The sequence below is a fragment of the Parasteatoda tepidariorum genome, chromosome 6 (assembly GCF_043381705.1).
Source record: "Parasteatoda tepidariorum isolate YZ-2023 chromosome 6, CAS_Ptep_4.0, whole genome shotgun sequence".
Lineage (NCBI taxonomy): Eukaryota > Metazoa > Arthropoda > Arachnida > Araneae > Theridiidae > Parasteatoda > Parasteatoda tepidariorum.
Genome location: NC_092209.1, coordinates 72816783 through 72835719, shown reverse-complemented (window position 1 = coordinate 72835719; position 18937 = coordinate 72816783). Strand labels below are relative to the sequence as shown.

At 27.7% G+C, this 18937-nt stretch overlaps 2 protein-coding genes across 4 annotated transcripts in view; one reads left to right on the top strand and one right to left on the bottom strand.

Moving 5' to 3' along the window:
- Positions 1–5218: 5218 nt before the first annotated feature.
- Positions 5219–9155, bottom strand: LOC107439438 (FHF complex subunit HOOK interacting protein 2A-like). The gene has a single exon (XM_016052037.3). The coding sequence runs from the start codon at positions 8791–8793 to the stop codon at positions 6721–6723; it is 2073 nt and encodes a 690-aa protein (XP_015907523.2). The 5' UTR covers positions 8794–9155; the 3' UTR covers positions 5219–6720.
- Positions 9156–9953: 798 nt separating this feature from the next.
- LOC107454101 (protein kinase C and casein kinase substrate in neurons protein 1) overlaps positions 9954–18937 on the top strand; it is a 64642-nt gene continuing 55658 nt past the window's right edge. For all 3 annotated transcript variants that reach the window (XR_011637055.1, XM_071182617.1, XM_043039955.2), the window contains exon 1: positions 9954–10047. The gene's annotated coding sequence lies outside the window, so the exon portion shown is untranslated. The remainder of the gene's footprint in view (positions 10048–18937) is intronic.

Here is an 18937-nt window from a genome sequence, read left to right as displayed (position 1 = left end):
AAATATTTAAAATGAAATCTCAACTGTGGACCAATTTCTTTTAAGTAATGTATGTTAATGCTGTTGATACAGTAAAGCTTTTACATTAACAATTTTAAGACAGAAATGTTGAATTGCAGAATTTATTCTGCAATATAATGTATACTAAAGAAGAAAAATTTATCATTTAGTGATAAAAATTATTTATAAAAGACAAATTTTAATATATTATATCAATATGCTGATTACATTTTATTTAGTTGGAGAAACAGTATTTTCCAGTACCTACTGCATCATACAGTTTTATAAGAACTTTAAACCAAGATCTGTAATTTGCTGACCTCATTTTGTTTTACAAATCCTATTCCAATTACAGCATTTTACTTTGTTTATGAGACTGGCTTACTAATCTGAAATGCATTATGTTATACTAAGTAATTTTAAAAAAAAATAAATAAATAAACCCTCACTTTTTAAAAATAAATGAAAAAAAAACAATAGTATAAAACAGTTTCAAAATGGTTCTTTTAATGTTTTCTGTAAAAAAATTATACTTAGAAAAAGATGGATTGTTCATCTTTTTTATTGAGACCATAGTAGAACTTTTGATCTCTATGTTAGAAAATCTTAATTTACTTCCACATTGAATTTGTTTCTATAATTTGATTTTATATCTAGCTGCATCAAGAAAGCCTGTTTATATAAGTGTGTTGTATTGACTAAGCTGATCCCTGGTGTCCATTGACCACATTTTAAGAATCTCTGTTATAAACTAAACAAACCTTAATAAACTATAAAACATCTTTCAGCTTTACCAAAAACAAAACAAAAAGAAATAAGAATTTTTGAAATGGTAATTTTTTTAAATCAATTAATACATATCTAAATCAATTAATAATTTAACTATATAAATAAATTATATGAATCAATTATATTAAATTTATTAATACTTTTCTAAAGAATATATAAATTTTTGTATAGTGCTTCGTTATTAAATTAAGTTTGCATTTGAACACTTCATTCAAAAAAATTTTATTTCCAAAGAAAAAGACTGTTTAAGATTGAAATTAGACATCTACTTTAATATTGTGCGTATGTTCTAGCACATTTAAATCAATTTTTTTTCATGTACCTTATCGTTTTTTATTTATTTACTTATTCATGAAAGATTTTTCCTTAGAAAAAGACTGTTTAAGATTGAAATTATACATTTGCATTAATATTGTGCATATGTTATAGCACATTTAAGTCAATTTTTTCATGTACCTTATCGTTTTTTTTTTATTTATTTACTTGTCATTAAAGATAATTTATGAAATAAATATAAGTCATCTGTGGAAAGTTTTTGTTTGAACTTAGTTTTTTAAACCTAAGGAAGAGCCCCAAAACTCTTAAAGTTTTAATATTTGTTGTTAATTAGATTTCATTATTTATGTGAATTTATATTGTTTGAAAGTTTAAAGTATCGTCCCAGTGTATGAGATGTTTTGTGTTCTTAAATGAAGCAAGGTAATGCTTTTTAAGTATAAGCAAATTGTATAGATGTTTTAGACTGTTTTGCAATGTCACAAATACGACTTATGAAATAGTTATTTTCAGATTTTAATTCTAAAATATTTTGAATTTTTGCTGTATTTTTATTCTTTTTTTAATATAATGCATGTAATTATAAATATACTTGTAAGATTATTTAAAGTTACTCACATCCTTAAGTTGCACAAATTGCATTATTTTTTTTGTTTGATCTTTTCTTTGCTATGTATCTACTATTGAATGCTTTATTTTATTATTTTGCATTATAGTATGTGTAATCATTATTTTTTTATTATAATTTTACGAACTGTTGTTTACAAATTATGTAAATGTTATTTGTCAATAAATATTTACTTGTTTGATTTATTACTCATTATCTCTTTTTTTTTGCCATATGATGGATTTGTTCAGTTTGAGCTCATATTTATCTTAAATATTTTTTAGACATGAAATTTTTTTTTATAATTTTAATTTTATTAACTGGATATACATGTTTTTTTCTTAAATAAAAGAAAAAGTTCTTAATAGTCATTCATATAGTCAGTATTTTAAAAATTAGCTTGTGCAAATAATTATTTTTTATAGTATATTTGTGTAAATTACTCTAGAGTTTTGGTAGTCATTAAATAATTAAAATTTTATTTTAGGAATATTTTGATAGTGGTTATTTTCCTTTATGTATATATAAGGTACCAGGTGTCCCAAAAATAACTTAAGATTTGAATATTCAATTTTAAAGGAAAACTGAAATTGATAAAAATGTACTGATAAGAAATTCCATAAATCTTTTCACCTAGTTTCTTCACAAGTACTAATAAACTAAAATATCTTCTGTTCTTGGACTGCAATGTTGTTGCTGCAAGTGGTTTTTATTTTGAAAACATTATTAGATTGTATTTACTTGTAATTTTGAAATATATTTATTTGGTTTTTCTTAGCAAAATGCAGGAAATTGATAATTTTCAAATCTGGTAATGTTCTTAGTATATCTTAATGCATCATTAAAATTTCCCAAACCTTATATTTTATCTTCATAAATAAAGTTCCGTGATTATTGTACGTCTTCATACATGATAATTTTTTAATAATTGTAGACTGCTTGGTTTTTTAATATTTTTTTCAACTCTTGACAACAGAGTGTTACAACCAAATAAAAAAAGTGTTCAATTGAAAGATTGCAATTGCATAATGTTTTATAGTATGAACACAATTTTGGTTTCACAGATACGGATGGATAATATTTTTATTTGAGATCTCAGAAATGGTAGCTGATGCTTTGCTTCAGCTACCATCAGAATGGTAGCAGAAATGCATAGCTTTCTGCTTTTTAAGATTGTTATAAGTTTGCCCTTATGTATCATGCTTCAGTTCATTTGAAAATTCTGGTTTCTACTAAAGTTCGATAGCTGTTTGGTTTACTAGCCTTTTGATAAGAGTTTTCGCACAGCTGTATAAATTTAATATTGATTTAAATTTTACTAAACCTTAATAAAATGGATGACAAATACGATTTTTGAAGAATGGCTATCAAAACTTGACCAAAAAATAATTTATTATTCATTGACATAACTATCTTGCCCAGTCTTTCCTAAACTTATGACTTTTGTGTACCCTTCCTAAATTTTTCGTTAATGCTCTGTACCACTATTAAACAAATGAATGTATTTTTTACTATAAAAAATTGCACAAAAGTTAAAAATCACAACTGGCTGTTGCTACCACTAATTATTAACTGTGCAAAAAATAGCCAATAGAAAAATATGTAATCGTAAATTTTCATGGCTAGCTTTGTTTTTGAATAAAATTTTGTGAAATTTTTGTTTGTTGCAAGATATTTCGCATAAGAACGCGTGCCCCCGCTAAACTGTTCCTGTACCCCTGAGGGTACGTGTATCACACTTTGGGAGACACTGGTCTAGCCCATTCTAAACTGACTCAAAATTTGCAATCCATTATCCACCCAACTTGATATAAAAACTTCAGCCTATAGACCAAGGTGTTATAAAAAACCTAAAGATGATATATTTTATTCAATTTTCAATAACTGAAAGTATTTTTGGCTTCCCTTTGATGTTTAGAGTCATTGAAGTTTCACTGTATTTAAAATAATTTTACATTGAAAAAAAAAAAAAAACATTTCAATCACATGCAAAAGTAAATATTTATTCGATCACATTAATATTCAGTATGCCATACTCTTATAATAAATAATTGTTAACAATGCCCAAATAAAGCTAAATGCAATTCAACAAAGCATTTTTCTAAAAATTTTAAATGTATTTTACAAGGAAATAAATAAAGACTAGATATCAATTAATTTACATTAGAAATACAAGACTTAATACAAATAATTATGCTATAATAAACATAATTTATGTTTTCAAACAAATGTGCTTCAAATAACATATTTTAACTTGGCTATACACAACTTATTTTAGAGAATAACCACTGAAAGAAATAAATCAACTTTCAATGGCTTGATAAATTCAGTTATTACATTAAATAACAACAAAAACTATAATGAATTGTATTTTTATAGTTCTTTCAAAATAAAAAATAAACTATTTTGCACAGTTGTCTGTTTAACAACAAAGATAAAGAGAAATAAAAAAAAAAAACATAGTAAGTGTTTAACTTTTTTTATTGAAAAATAATTTTATTATTCCCTATCATGTATAAACAGCTCACATCTTTAATTTTAAGATATGCCCTTAAACTAAAAGTGTTTTAAACATGCTTCGCTTAAAAAAATCATGAGTAAGATTTCTATTTATCAGTGGTCAAATTTGATCTTTGCATTTTAAGACTTTTAATAATTTCTATTTTTTTTTAAAAAAAATATTTAAATTAGTTTGAAGAATTAGTTATAAAAATTTTCTTTACCAAATTAAATTTTTTTTTTTTAAATATATTATTTGGTTTGAAAGGGAAGGCTGCACAAAGTATTTAAGAGTTGCAGGTTGTGTACATATTAACAGTATAGTATGTATAGTACTGTTTATATAATTTCAGATAAATAAAAAATTTAAATATTTCTAAAAAAAATTAAATTTTANATTTTCTTTACCATTTTAAATTTTTTTTTTTTTTAAATATATTATTTGGTTTGAAAGGGAAGGCTGCACAAAGTATTTAAGAGTTGCAGGTTGTATACATATTAACATATAGCCTGTTTATATAATTTCAGATAAATAAAAAATTTAAATATTTCTAAAAAAAGTTAAATATTATGATAAATTGGTTTTTTTAACAGACAGCAGAATTTCAAAAAATGCATGCAAGGCTCGTTTTACACGCAAACTAAGGAAACACTCTATAGAATTGAGAGAAATGTCTTCCAAGAAAAGTGCAAGTTCATTAGTAAAAATTAAAGAATTTTATCCTTTTTTAAATTTCTCAGCAACAGAGAGAAATTGGTAAAATTTCTTCAGAACAGTAGATTATTTGACAATATTTCCCTGAACTCTGCAGAGTGGTCTCTCTAAAGTGAAAATCAAATTACAAAGAAAAATGAAAACCACACCATAAAAAAAAATCATATAATTCAGTTCAATAGAAATAGGTGCCCTGGATGGAAAAAAAAATATTTAAGATATTGGTTTAGTTTAAAAACGCAAAATTTAATAAATAGTTTAAAACAGCTTTTTGAATAAAAATTAACTGGTGTGAACAAAAGTTGTAGTATAAAAGCTTGAACTTACTACCCTAAGGTCAATTAGGATTTATTTAATTAAATTTTAATAGGATACATTAAGTCTTACTCAGAGATATTACTGCATTAAAAAATTGCTATCAAAAATATTTTGTCTTGTATTCTTTAAACCTTACAAATATTAATATTTTATATACAGTTGAACCTGTTTATCTCGAACCTCTACATTTCAAAATTTCCTACATTTACTGTCTAAAATCAGTTCCATTTTTGTGTGGAAATTTTTTTCCTTCAAAATCTATGTTTCTCGAATTTCTAATAATAGAGCACAAATGTCAAAACTTTCTTTATCAGTAGAACTTGCAGACAGAGATGAATTTCGTGAACCCACAGGAAGTAGGGATGTACAGATGGGTGTGAACGGTTCAGATAGGAATGAACAGATTCGAAGATGGGGGTGTTTTTTGGAATTTCAATCACTATTCCTGCACTTTCTTAATTAGAAAGGAATACAATGATTCTGGCAGTAAGTGAGGGGTTAATGAGTAGTGACCACCAGAAGTTAGCTTTTAAACATAGACAGGAAAGCTAAGAATAGAAATTCATTTTCCCCTCAAAATTGCAAGCATTGCATCAAAGGATAATTAAGAGTTTTAAAGTGAACTATAGAAAACAGTTGGTAAGCAAACTTGTTGATGCCATCCATGAAAAAAGTTCTCTTCCAAAAATAAAGATCTTAGATGCTATCAGAATTGCTGTTTTGCCTGGTGAAATGTACATCTAAAAACTATTCAAAATGGTATTAAAAAGCTGGTTTTAAGAATAGCTGTGAAGATGATGAACATGAGTTTGAAGACATCAGTAAAGAAGAAGCTGTTGATGCTGAAAATGCAGAGCCAGATTTGCCTGAATGGAATGCAATAAAATCCGGATTTAATGTTGACATTAATTTTGATGATGTTTACAAGTGGACAACTGCCTGGCAACATTGACAGATGCGGAAATCATAGATGTTAAAGGAATATCAGATGTAGAGGAAGAAGCTGAAGATCATTGATGAACCAAAAGTGAATGCAAAAGAGGTAGAAAACCTGTAGAATTCTAATAAACTATTCTTGAATCCCAGGAAAATGTTGGCTATGAGGGATTTGCGCTCTTTCTAACCTTAAAAGAATAATCGAAACAAATAAGGTTAAACGTAAAAAATCCTTGAAAATTTTTTTTCAGTGTGAAATGTATGCTAAAAAAATTTTATGTAAATAAATGTATGTGGTATAATTAATTTAAAGAAATGCCTCTATTTTTCTCCTAAAAACAATTGAAGCACTTTTAATAAAATTTCTTAATTAAATTTAATTTTTTTTTTAAGTACCTGTATAACTTAAAAAAAAAAAAAACCTTTACCTCAAATTTTTTGCCTTTCCCGTGAGATTCAAGATAAACAGGTTCGACTGTACTAAGCCTTTTGAAATTAGCCTTAACCACTAAAATCATTGTTTAAATAATCATTAAAATTTAAATCATAATATGTTTCAAAATTAGAAAGTTACAATGTGTTACACAGCATGATATTTAACAAAAGTTATGGCAGCTAGTTCTTTGCAGAATTCTTCAAATACTATTAAAGCCTCCAACACATTTGATTCCTCAAAAGTCGCATATTCATTACCATCACTTAATAATGCATTACGAGTCAATTTTAATTTTGTTTTAAAGCCTCCAATACTTGACACGTCCTTCTGAATATCTTCAGACAGTTTAAACAACACAGTAAAGAGAGTTCGAACACCAGGAACATAAGGAATCAGCGGGTTTAAAAAATATTCATGTATATGAGGGTTTGCAAATAGTGCCAAACGGGAAACAATCGCAGTCAGTTGCAAATTAATCTCATAAGGCTGGGACAACATTTGTTCCAGTTTGTCGAAAATCATTCTTAAAAAAGGTCCTTCATAAAAATTCCACCGAGCAGAATCTGCTTCTGGTTGCGACTCAGAACTGGAATCGTCCTCCGTACCATTATGGTTTTCCTCTTTTTCTGGAAAATTTGCTGGCCAATCAAAATTTTCACACACAATAAGGCACTGTATGAATCTATTGTGAGCCTCTTTGATGTACGTCTCATAACCAGATTCTTCATCGGACTCACAAGATTTTATATCATCGGGTAATAAGGCTATAAAAGCTTCGATAATTCTATTAACGTATAATTTAGATGACGGGCCTGATTCTTCAGAAACATCATCACTATATCTGCTACAAGCATCGTCATCTGAAAATTGAAACCAGCTATCAGAAGCCGTGTGGTCGTAATATCCCCGACTTGTTATATATTTCAACACTAGGTTGTTAAGGATGAATTGGGTGGGTTTAATCAACAGTTCTTCAAAAAGTTGTAAAGTACAAATGGCTAGGGCAACATCCGCTTTGCAATTGTTGCATCTTTCGATCAGAATATCCTTTAACGTCAATTTGTAACTTTCAGCTAAATCAACATCCTGTATAATATCGTCATCGAGTAAATGTCTAGCAAATGAATCAATAAGTTTAGGACTTTTAATTGCTCTGATAGAACAAGAAACCAGGGTAGTAACATATAACAAATTATCAATGTTTTCATTTTCTATAATGGAAGGATAGATGCAACTATCGAGAAATTCGGTTTTAAAGTGCGTGCAAATATCGTCACTTATCAAAGGATGTGCCGTTTCACAAACAGTATCGATGAAATTTAGATGCTGCAAGTAGCACAAATATTTGCGCATGTCTGGAGATATTTTAACACCTTCTTCTTCTTCAAAAATAGGATTTTCAAGGTCTTGAATTTTGATGGTGACGGGCATATTTTTGTAAAACGCTATCATACTGGAACAAAGCACACGACTAAGACTGGTTGATTGAACGATAGAAAATGATATTGTATCATTAGCACCTGAGCATAAAGTTTTAATGCATTCCTTTGCTTTGTTGGAGATATTGTTATCTGGACTTCCGTAAAGTTTTAACAGAGAAGCTATCAAGACATATTCGTTTTTTTCTTCTTTACTATCACTAGAGGAGGAAGAGACGGACGAGTTTCTACGTGACGCAGGCCCGGTGTCCCCTAAAAAAAAGCTATTGTACATATGTGGGTTTTCCTGAATAATATTACAAATTGAAGACAAGAATTCCATTTCTTCCGTTTCAGTAGGACTGGCAACCACCTCACCACAAAGTTTTATAAAAGTCTGAATAGGAACACATATGCTCACATGAGGTATTAATGACTGTTGTATTATGTTAAGCGATTTTGTGATAAACGCAAACATGCATTGCTTCATACCAGGAGGTGAATCAGATGTTGCCAGCACGCACATGGTATCCAGGAGTTTATGTTGCATCATGTATTCCATACAAGGTCCGATATTTCCCAGCTCTATTTCTTTTTCTTCTTGTTCAAGGATTGAAAGCATTTCTTTTAAATGAGCAGGTATGGAAGTTGATTCAATCGGCACTGAATTCGATGCACTTTTTCCAGTATAGAATCTTGTTATAGATTTCCAGTGCCAAACGAAGTCTTCATGTAATAAGTGCGGCGGTGCCAAGGCATCCACCGCACTATATAACGCATTTGTGAATCGGCTAAACATTATAAAGTACTAAGGTACTTATTTAAATAAAATGAAGTTAGAGTACTAAACTCAGCCATTATCTTCCGGAAAACACTCGACAGAACGATCAGGCATCTTAGCATAGGCAATGTCAATAGAGTAAATGTTTATTTTGTCATTCCAGGTGGCAAAGACGTGTCATACGTAATCTTAATTACAACAAGTATTTCACAAAAAGGATAGTTAAAATAAACTTAGAAAAGTTTTCAACACATCAGATTTTTTCAGCCGTTTGTCCTAATTTTCTTTTTTTTTAAAAATTAAGCTTTCTTTAAATATGAAAACCAAAACATCTTACCTTTATTTACATTTTGTCGACAGTTTAATATAGTGGAAGTAGAAGTTATGTTTTTTTAAGAAGTGCATGCTTTAAATTTCTAATTTTTCAAGTTTCTGTTTGATTTTTCGTTGATTTTACCATTTACTTCCATTTTTTTAAAATGATTTAAGTGAATTTTTCATTAAAAAGAAAACATTGGTGAAGGAAATAATTTATTTTTATATTTCTATAACTGTTTAACGGTGACCGCTGTTTGATAAAAATGAAAATCGGAGTGTCTATTGCACCGATTATCGGCGCAGTAATATTCATTTTGCTATCTTACCGATCAAATTTTTAACCAATCATAGAGCGTATCTGTCCACGTGACTCTCCGATTTTTTTTTCAAAAATAATTTAGCTCTGTTTATCGTAGTCAAGGCAGCTACAATTTTTGTATCATCTTGATTTTCTTCATATGAAGAATAACAAATAGCCATTCATGAATTTGAAAAAGNAAAAGTAGGAAAAGACACCTTTATTTGTACTTTAGTAAAAACTTTATTTAAATTATTAATTAAAATATAAATTAGTCGAAAGAAACAATTAATATATTTAAATAAATCCAATATAATGTTAATAAATAATTTAGTTTTTAAAAATTCTATGAAAAATTTTATACGCTTTAAGGAAAAAAGAAATAATGTTCTTTTATTTTTAAATTTTTTGTTGTTGGTGAAACAATGACAACCCATCAAACAATGACAACCCATTACCAATTTCACATACACAGGTAGAAAAGCATAACTTATAGCTATTGTACCGATGAATTAGTTTCTGTAAAGTGGCGCTGTTGTCAACGTCGGCGCGATAGCTCTGAGGCTATCTTACCGATAGTCGGTGCAATAGACACTGCCAATGAAAATATACATATTTTAGTCAGACGCATACGTTATATGGATAGGATTTAATAAGTAAGTTATTTAATCATAATTATGTAATTTCAAAGTAAGAATATGAATTAGAATTATCTATTAACATACGCCAATGCTGTTGCATGATTATATCTCATGATTATGTTAACATAACCTTTAATTCAGCCGGTTTTACTGCTACTACTTTCGATACAAAATGTAAATAAACGATGTTCATAAACCCGTAAAGTTGTATAATAACATTCTAAGAAGATGATAGAAATTTTAAGTAGAATATTTTTATAAACTTTCTTTATATGTATAATGAAAACCGATTATTTTTCTTCTTTACTTAATTCGCCCACTTCAAATTCTTTCGCTGTAGTTACTTTTGATTTGACACTCGGTAGAAAAATTTAGTTATTTTTTTTTTTTACACTCTCTTTAATTGAAGTACTTTATTGATAATCTTCTAATATTGTGGGTTGTCTTGAATATTTACTTGGGATTTAACTGCATTAAAAATTACTTGCTTCGGAAGAATAAATATCGTGATTGCTCTGCATTTGGTATCACATGGAGTTGCAATGTGTGTTGTTCTATGAATCTTGTCATTTACATATGCTTCCATTTTTTCATAAGTATTTAATGAAAGTATGTTATTTCCTTTAATATTTTTTATTTAACTTGAATTTAAAGGATTTTAAAAACATTCTGCTTACGTTTTTTTTTTTAATTCTTTGAGGCACTTTTAATGATTTTATATAACAAATAAAAAAAAACTTATAAAATTCCCCAAACAGGTTGTTTAATGAATATTCTAATGTTAGTTGCTTATGGAACCGGAGTTAAATCAAAATGGAGAATTACGTTGCAAGTGGCTTACTTTTGTCATCTCCTTAATTCTCCCTTCTAACATTTATTTCAGTAAAAAAAATATATTTTAAAACAATAATTATTATAATATAATTTAATTTGTGATATAAATTCTTATGACGTTTTATTGATGGCTAGATCATAATTTTTTTGTTGTCTGTCTCTCATTGCTATTTATATTAATATAGGAAACATTGCTTGTATGTTGTAACCTATTGGTAACGTTCTCAGTTCATGCATTTTCAACTTCTCATGCTAATTATTGAGATGTTCTATTCATTGTTTGATTGCACATTCTTATGTTGTTTGTCCCTCATTTTTTTTCTATTAATGTAATATATTTACATTATTGTTTTCATATAAATTGTGGAAGTACTGTTTTTTATATTTTTGTTGGTCTGTGTTTCTAATTTTTTGTTTTGTTTGTCTCTGACATATAATAATCTAAATGCATTGCATTTATAAAAATAAATAATTAGCGTGATTTTTTTTATTTATATATTTATGTTTCAATGTAAATTTAATAATTCTGAAATATATAAACAACTAAAATTTCAAGAATTTGAGGGGGAAAAAACATTTATTCAGGTGAATATATTATAGCATATAAAAGTTACTCAGAAAAAGCTAGTTTTTTACTAGATTTAGATTACCATACCACAGTGTTTCCCAAAGTGTGGTACGCGTACCGCCAGGGGTACGGGAACAGTTTAGCGGGGGTACGCATTCCTAAGCGAAATATCTTGCAACAAACGAAAGTTTCAAAAATTTTTATTTAAAAGCAAAGGTTTACAATTACGTACTTTTTATTGGCTATTTTTTGCAGAATTAACAGTTAATAATTAGTGACGTCAACAGCCAGTTGTGTTTTTAACTTTTGTGCAATTTTTTTATAGTAAAAAATAAATTCATTTTTTATTAGTGGTACACAGCGTTACGAAAAATTTAGAAAGGGTACACAAAAGGCATAAGTTTGGGAAACACTGCCATACCAGAACACCTTTATGTACTCTTTAAATTGTTGTTGAATTGTATTAAGTGGACCTTTTAGTAGGAATAGACGTAAGCCTTTAGTTTAATGATTACAATTGATTGATAATATACCTATAAATTATCTGTTTAATTGCTTTTTTTGACATTGTTGTATGCCACATTTTAAAAAAGTAGCAAAGTGAGTTGGGGTATAAAAAACAATAATTTCTAGCAATTCCTGCCAACTATAGATTAAAATACCCATGTTTTTTGTACCATGTTGTTTGATTAGATATCCATGTAACTATGGTTAAATACCCTGGGTATTTATGAATTTTTTTAAAGTTCAATAATAATTTCTTTTGGATTTTACGAAATTATATGTATTTAAGGTATAATTAAGTTTGCTTACATTGTTAATAGTTAGTAAGAAAAAAAAATTCCTTCAATCAAGTATGGAAACTATTTGAATTATTGTATTTTAGTTTTTATTTGAGAATGGCTATGGTTTCATTGAAAGTCCACATTTCAATTCATAATTTCCATTATTTGTAGTTTAAAAACTAATTGTTCATTTGTAGTTTCAAAATTTCAAATTTTTAAAATCTGCTTGATCGGGAATCAATGATTGTCATAAGAATGCCGCTGTGGCCAAACATTAATAAGTATACTAATATTTAAACCAGCTATTACGAATAATAGCTAATTCATCACTTTGGCCACACCTTCAAGTGTGAATGTATGCTCATGGAACATTATGTTGTGTTAATGGAAAGAAACATATTTTCTCAGTAATTTTCGATGTATTTTATTTCTCAGAAGAAATAACAGACCATTAAAGGCTTACAGAATTGCAAATATTTGATTACCTAACATTTCTTAAATTAAATATTCACTAAAAATAACCATACTAGAATTAATATATGTTTTATATTACTCATTTTTAATTAAGCTTATAAAAATGAAGCTAAATTATTTTAAGTGTTTATATTATTGTATTTTTAAGGAATTAATTTTATGGGAAATGTAGTGCTCGGGTTGAAAATTTCAATTAAAAGTGAAGCTACAGTTCAATGTCATGCTTTTCCTCCCCTTCTACATAACTCCTGCAGTTATATAGTGTGATAATCGAACTTTAATTTTTTATTCATCAGAAAAAAATTCTTTTTATAACTAGTACTATAAGTATGAAATAACTACTACATTGTTTCTCTTTACCGATTAATATCCATACTAGAATTAATATAAATTTTAATTATATTTCAGTAGTTTTAGGCTCAAAATATTTTTAATTGTAGATAACATGTGAATGATTTGAAACAAATTGCCCAAAAAATTTATTAAGTTCCTCAATTTTGTTTATCTAAATATTATGCCAATAGTCCAAATTGCTAAATTTGCAGATCCTCCAAGCAAATCTGGTTGAAAATCACTGCTTAACAGAACTGAAAGATTCAACAAAAATTAATTGATCTGCTGGAATTGACTATTTTGAGTTGGCTTACTTTTAGTAATGTTTCAGTACTGAAGTGCTTCGTACTAAGTTTCAATTTTTTTAAAAATATTATTATTATTATCATATTAGTCAAGCCAGCTTTGCATTTCAATAGAAAAACCAACTTAAGGGACAAAGAATTCAAAATTAAGATTTTTATATGTTTGGCTTTGTATGATAAGCTACTTATTACTAAAGACTTTTTTTTTTTTTTATTCAAAATTAAACTTTGTTTTATCAGATTTTTAAAATCCTATTTCAGCATTTATAGTATTAGCAATAGAAGGGAAATAGTAATTTTTTCGAAATCTACCGAGAGCGGTTTATTTTTGCATTGCAGTGCTGCGCTACGGTGTTATATTTGCATTTCATTGGTCGTTATTAATAAAATATTAGATTTTCCAGTGAGATAGGAACTGTATAGTTACGGGTTTTAGATGACATTTTCAAACTCCATATCTTCAGAAGATAAATTTTTAAATACTTAAAATGATATTGCAATAATTTATAAAGAGATATTCTTCCGAATAGTTTCATTATTGCATTTTATAGATTTAGTATAGTTTAGTATTTATTATTACATTTTATGAGTTTAAAATAGTTTAGTATTTTTATAGGTTTTGTTTATGCAATAACTAACAGAGTTTCATCCATTTGTTTTGTTTCACTATACAAGAATTTTGTTCAATTTAAAGTAGTAAAAATGATGATTTTTAATGTTTAAAAAAAAAAACATTTTTTTTTTCAGTAGTCAGAACAAAATGATTTGTGAAATGTTCACCTCTGTACTACAATTTTCACCTTGTGTCTTGCCTATTTTTTTTTTTTTCCTTTGAATTAACATTAAAAAAATTTAACAAATGAATAAAATATAAAGCCCATTGGATATTTCTGATTTGTATTGAAATATTTATTAAATAATGATCAAGAAAAGAAGACACATGTAATCTGATTCTGTAGTCTGATTTGATCTGTTGTTGAATCCTTATCTTAATTAAATTACAGTATTACAAAAAAAAAGAATTTAAAGGTTCTGAAAATATAGTTACACCATTATATAGTGTATCTGCGCACCTGGAAAGTCATGGATTTTGGTATTGAACAAAATTTGTCATGAAATGTCATGACTCATAATTTTAACTATTTTTCAGAAAAATCTAATTTTTAAAATGGAATTTACCCTCCCAGTTTCACAGTGTTTGGAATATCAGAATTGGTAACAAAACCCCCACTCATAGTCATATATTTTATTAAAATATAAAATGTTTTTATCCTGTTCTTTAAAAACTATGGTGTTCTTTCAAAAAATGAAGGAAAGAACATCATTTCTAGAGTGAATTATCTTTTAAACTTCCCTAATTTAAGACATTTTTTTTCTATTTCTTATTTATATTTTGTCAATTTAAAATTCTACTTTGCGCTTTTTATATTACACTTACTTTTAAGAAGAAATGAGGCAGGTTTAAGTAAATACATATGTCTAACTGTATTTAGTTAATGAAAGTCATGGATTTGAAAATCAAAAATGTAGCAGATACCCGGATCATAGCTTCTTTTTAAAGTGCTGAGTATGAAAAAAATTTCAAGACTTTTAGTGTATTTTAAAGTAAATAAGTACGAAGAATATTGTGTTCTTAAAAAAGATTCCATAAATATTAGATTTCCAGAATAATTGTGAAAATTATACATTTAAAACGATGTTCTTTCAAATAGAATAGAAAACTTTTTTGGTACTCGATCTGTCGTATTCTAATACACCGTAATTGATTGATTTATAGCTGAACTCTCGATTTGATTTTAACATTCTTTTTGCATTCTTTTGCAAAAGAAATTGATTCAGAGTTTTTCTTTAACATTCAAAAGACAACAACCGCGACGTTTCATTGTAGAAATAGTAATAAATTTTATTTTATAGACCAGGAATTCTTCTCGATTGTTGTTTCGAAATCAAAGCTCGAGATAAGCTAACCCACATGAAATGACATATTGCACGCGTATCACCAGTTGCGTGATATGTTCGGTATGCGACGACGATTACGGCGACAGAAGCATTGGTTCTTAAACGTCTTATTTATTTTAAACAAAAACTGGAAGACAATATTTGTTATCAGAGATAAGAATAAAAATGGAATTTTTTTTTTCTCCATTTAAAAAATTCTTAGTGTGCAAAGTCTGTAAAGGATGACGAGTCTTGTTATATGGTAGTGTTTTGTGACATTTAGTGACAAGCAGTTTTACTGAATTTGTATTTTAAGTAAACATAAATGCATATCGGCCAGCTCTCCAAATTTTTCGGGAAATTTTCTTTTTATATTTAATGCGGTCTTAAAACTTATGTTTAAATATTTAATACTTGTCTTAATAAGCAAATAATTTGAATCCGTAAAAAAATCCTGTACATCTTTTTTGGTTTAAATTTTGAATGTTATTAATATTCATTATTGTAATAATTTTTGCTCAAATTTTTCAACTACATTGCTAATTGCCATTGAAGAAAACTTTAGTCGGAAATTATCGATGTTAAAAGCAGAGTTAGCTAAAATGAAAAACTTTCTGCTAACTCAAAATCTCTATTTAAGCATTGTATTGATTAACTCTTGTAACTACTAGTTTCAATCCTTTATTCGTCACCTCATTTTCGCGAAATTTGTTTGGAAATCGCTGATTTTTTTTTTTAATGTTTAGTTTTTAAAGAACTCTATATTGATTCATTTCACAGGGATGAGTTTTCTAAAGAAAAACAAAACAAAATATGCTTCAAATAGAAATCAAAAAATTTTATGTGAAAAAACACTTTTTAAATAATTGAAAAAAATACCTGAAATTTAGGCTGGAAAAAAGTGTATGTAAAAAACATTTATCCAAAGAATATTAACAGCGTTTTAGTAAAAATATTGATGCAAGATTTTATTTATTTAAATTATGTGAATATGAATTTCAATGTTTGATTTTTAAATCGTCTGAATACAAATCTTAATGTTTAATTTTAAAATTTTTAAGTCACAGAATACGAAACGCGATAATTTGATATAAAATCGTGAAAACACGGTGTGCGATCTTAAATTGCGTTAAATAGGAATCGCAATTTATGATTTTATATCATGTGAATGTGATTTTAAATCACGTTTGCATCGGTAGGAAAAAGCGTAAAAACGAATCTTTTTCTCGGGAAATAATTCGTTAATTCTTTCTTTGAAGAAGCGGATTATTTTTTTCTTCATTTTTTAGTAATAGTAAAACATTTTCCTCGATGGTGGCAAAATTCAAATGGCGTTTGTGTATATTATACAGGTCTCAGGGGTTTGTTTAGAAGAAATATGGGTCCGTCACAAAATATCTTTTCATAAAAACGGACCCTTCACAAAATATTTTAACTTAAAACCGGACCCTTCACAAAATAATTTATCTTTTAATGGAACCCTTCACAAATTTGCTTATCTTCAATATTGTTTTGTTAATCGAATAAATCCTTCCCAGGAAAGGGGTGAGGGGGAAGAAAGACAATTGCAAACGAACTAAGTTTTGTCCGAAATTAATATTCTGCGTTCAGCAGTATAGGCTAAATACCAAATATTTGTATGTTGCATCTCTAAAATAGTAGCAGCAATTGCTGTTTATTTTTTAAAATTTAATTTTTTTAATTATAATTTTGCAGTGTTGAGCATAATCTTGTATGTCTTTACAGTTGAATTAAAAACTCCTTGAAAATTTTTTTTTGCAATAACGGACCCTAATTGCACAAGTTCACAAAAGTGGACCCTGGTTGAAAGAATGTGACTTAACGTTTATTTTATACGATATTTTTTCATTCCTTAGAAAATTCTGTACAGATATAAGACATGTTTTACCACTTAACCAATGTTGAGTCCACCTGCGAGACGGTGTACACAATGTATTACATTAGTTGCAAGGTAGAAAATAATAAAAGTAATAGTTTCAAGATCATTTCTACCTGCAAGTTTTATTCCCTAATTACTTCCATCTTAGCATTTTCTCAAACTAACTATCTATTATTGAGAAAGTCATAAAATTTTGATGGTTAAAAGAACAAATTCGTAAAGAATGGATAAAAATAACAAAATGGCTTCTGAAAACATGAATAAATATTTTCTTAATTCCCCTTTAAATGAGCGAATTTTTTTTTACTCAAAACCGTTTTGAACATGGGCGTAAATTAAATAATTAAATTCCCAATCTAAGTTTGTCTTCTAAAAGTAGTCACTATATTTATAAAAAAAAAAAGTAGTTGTAGTTAATTACAAAAATACTGTAGTTTTTCTGACCACTGGTTACTAGACCAATTTATTTCATACCTTTATTATCGTTTCATGGTTATCAGGGGTCTGTTTATGAGAAATTTGGGTCCGTTAACGGACCCTTCACAAAATATTTTAACTTAAAAACGGACCCTTCACAAAATGATTTTTCTTTTAATCGGACCCTTCACAAATTTGTTTATCTTCATTATTATTTTGTTAATCGAATAAACCCTTTCCAGGGCAGAAAACAAGAAAGATGGATGTAAACGAATTAAGTTTTGTCTTCGGCAGACGATTCTTCCATTATTCGTCCGAAATTAATATTCTGCGTTCAGCAGTATAGGCTAAATACCAAATATTTGTATGTTGCATCTCTAATTTAGAAGCAGCAATTGTTGTTTATTTTTTAAAATTTAATTTTTTTAATTATAATTTTACAGTGTTGAGCATAATCTTGTATGTCTTTACAATTTAAAAACTCCTTGAAAAAGTTTCTTTTTTGCAATAACAGACCCTATTTGCACAAATTTATAAAAGCGGACCCTGGTTGAAAGAATGTGAGTAATTTTTTCACAATTTCACGAAAAACGGACCTTTCACAAAATGTCTGGACAGACCCCTGGTTATTCATTTAACTTATTTTGATTTTGATAACTCAATGTGTGCATTTTGTTCTGCTGTTTTGTAAAAATACGATGCCAAAGCCATGTGTATTATTTTTACTGTATGACAAGAATTAGAACACAATCAGGTTGATTTTTAATTTTTTTCTTTTTTCTAATTATGATGCTTTTTAATTTTTTTTTTCCTTCGTCTCTCTAGATCTTAATTTTATAACCTTGATAATTTAAAATATATTTTGGTATTTTATTCAAATTTTGATAAATTGTTTTATCTTTGAATTGGGATGAGAATTTTAATTAAATCTATTTTTATTTCTTATAAATCTGTACTAACTTGGAGCAACAAAGAAATAATAACGTTTAAAAATGTGGCTTATTATTAGATGTCAGTGAGTTTTATGTTTCAAACTTCATTAATTACAATACACTGATTTCAATTGAGTTGATAAATGTCACGAGTGCAAAAAGAAAATTATTGTGCTGTTTTATTTATTTATTTTAATCGCTTTACTTTCGTTTTCGCATTTTACGAGTGATATACGATTCAATTATCTTCGCGTGGTTAGTGTTTTATTATTTATAGCAATTCCAGATATGTATTATTAAAATAACGTTCGACAATTAACGCCTCGTTTTCACTGGGGCACATACATGCCACTGTCTCGACATATAATTTGATCGCCTATCACAATTGATCCCCTCCTCTAACCTAAAATAGAAATTGC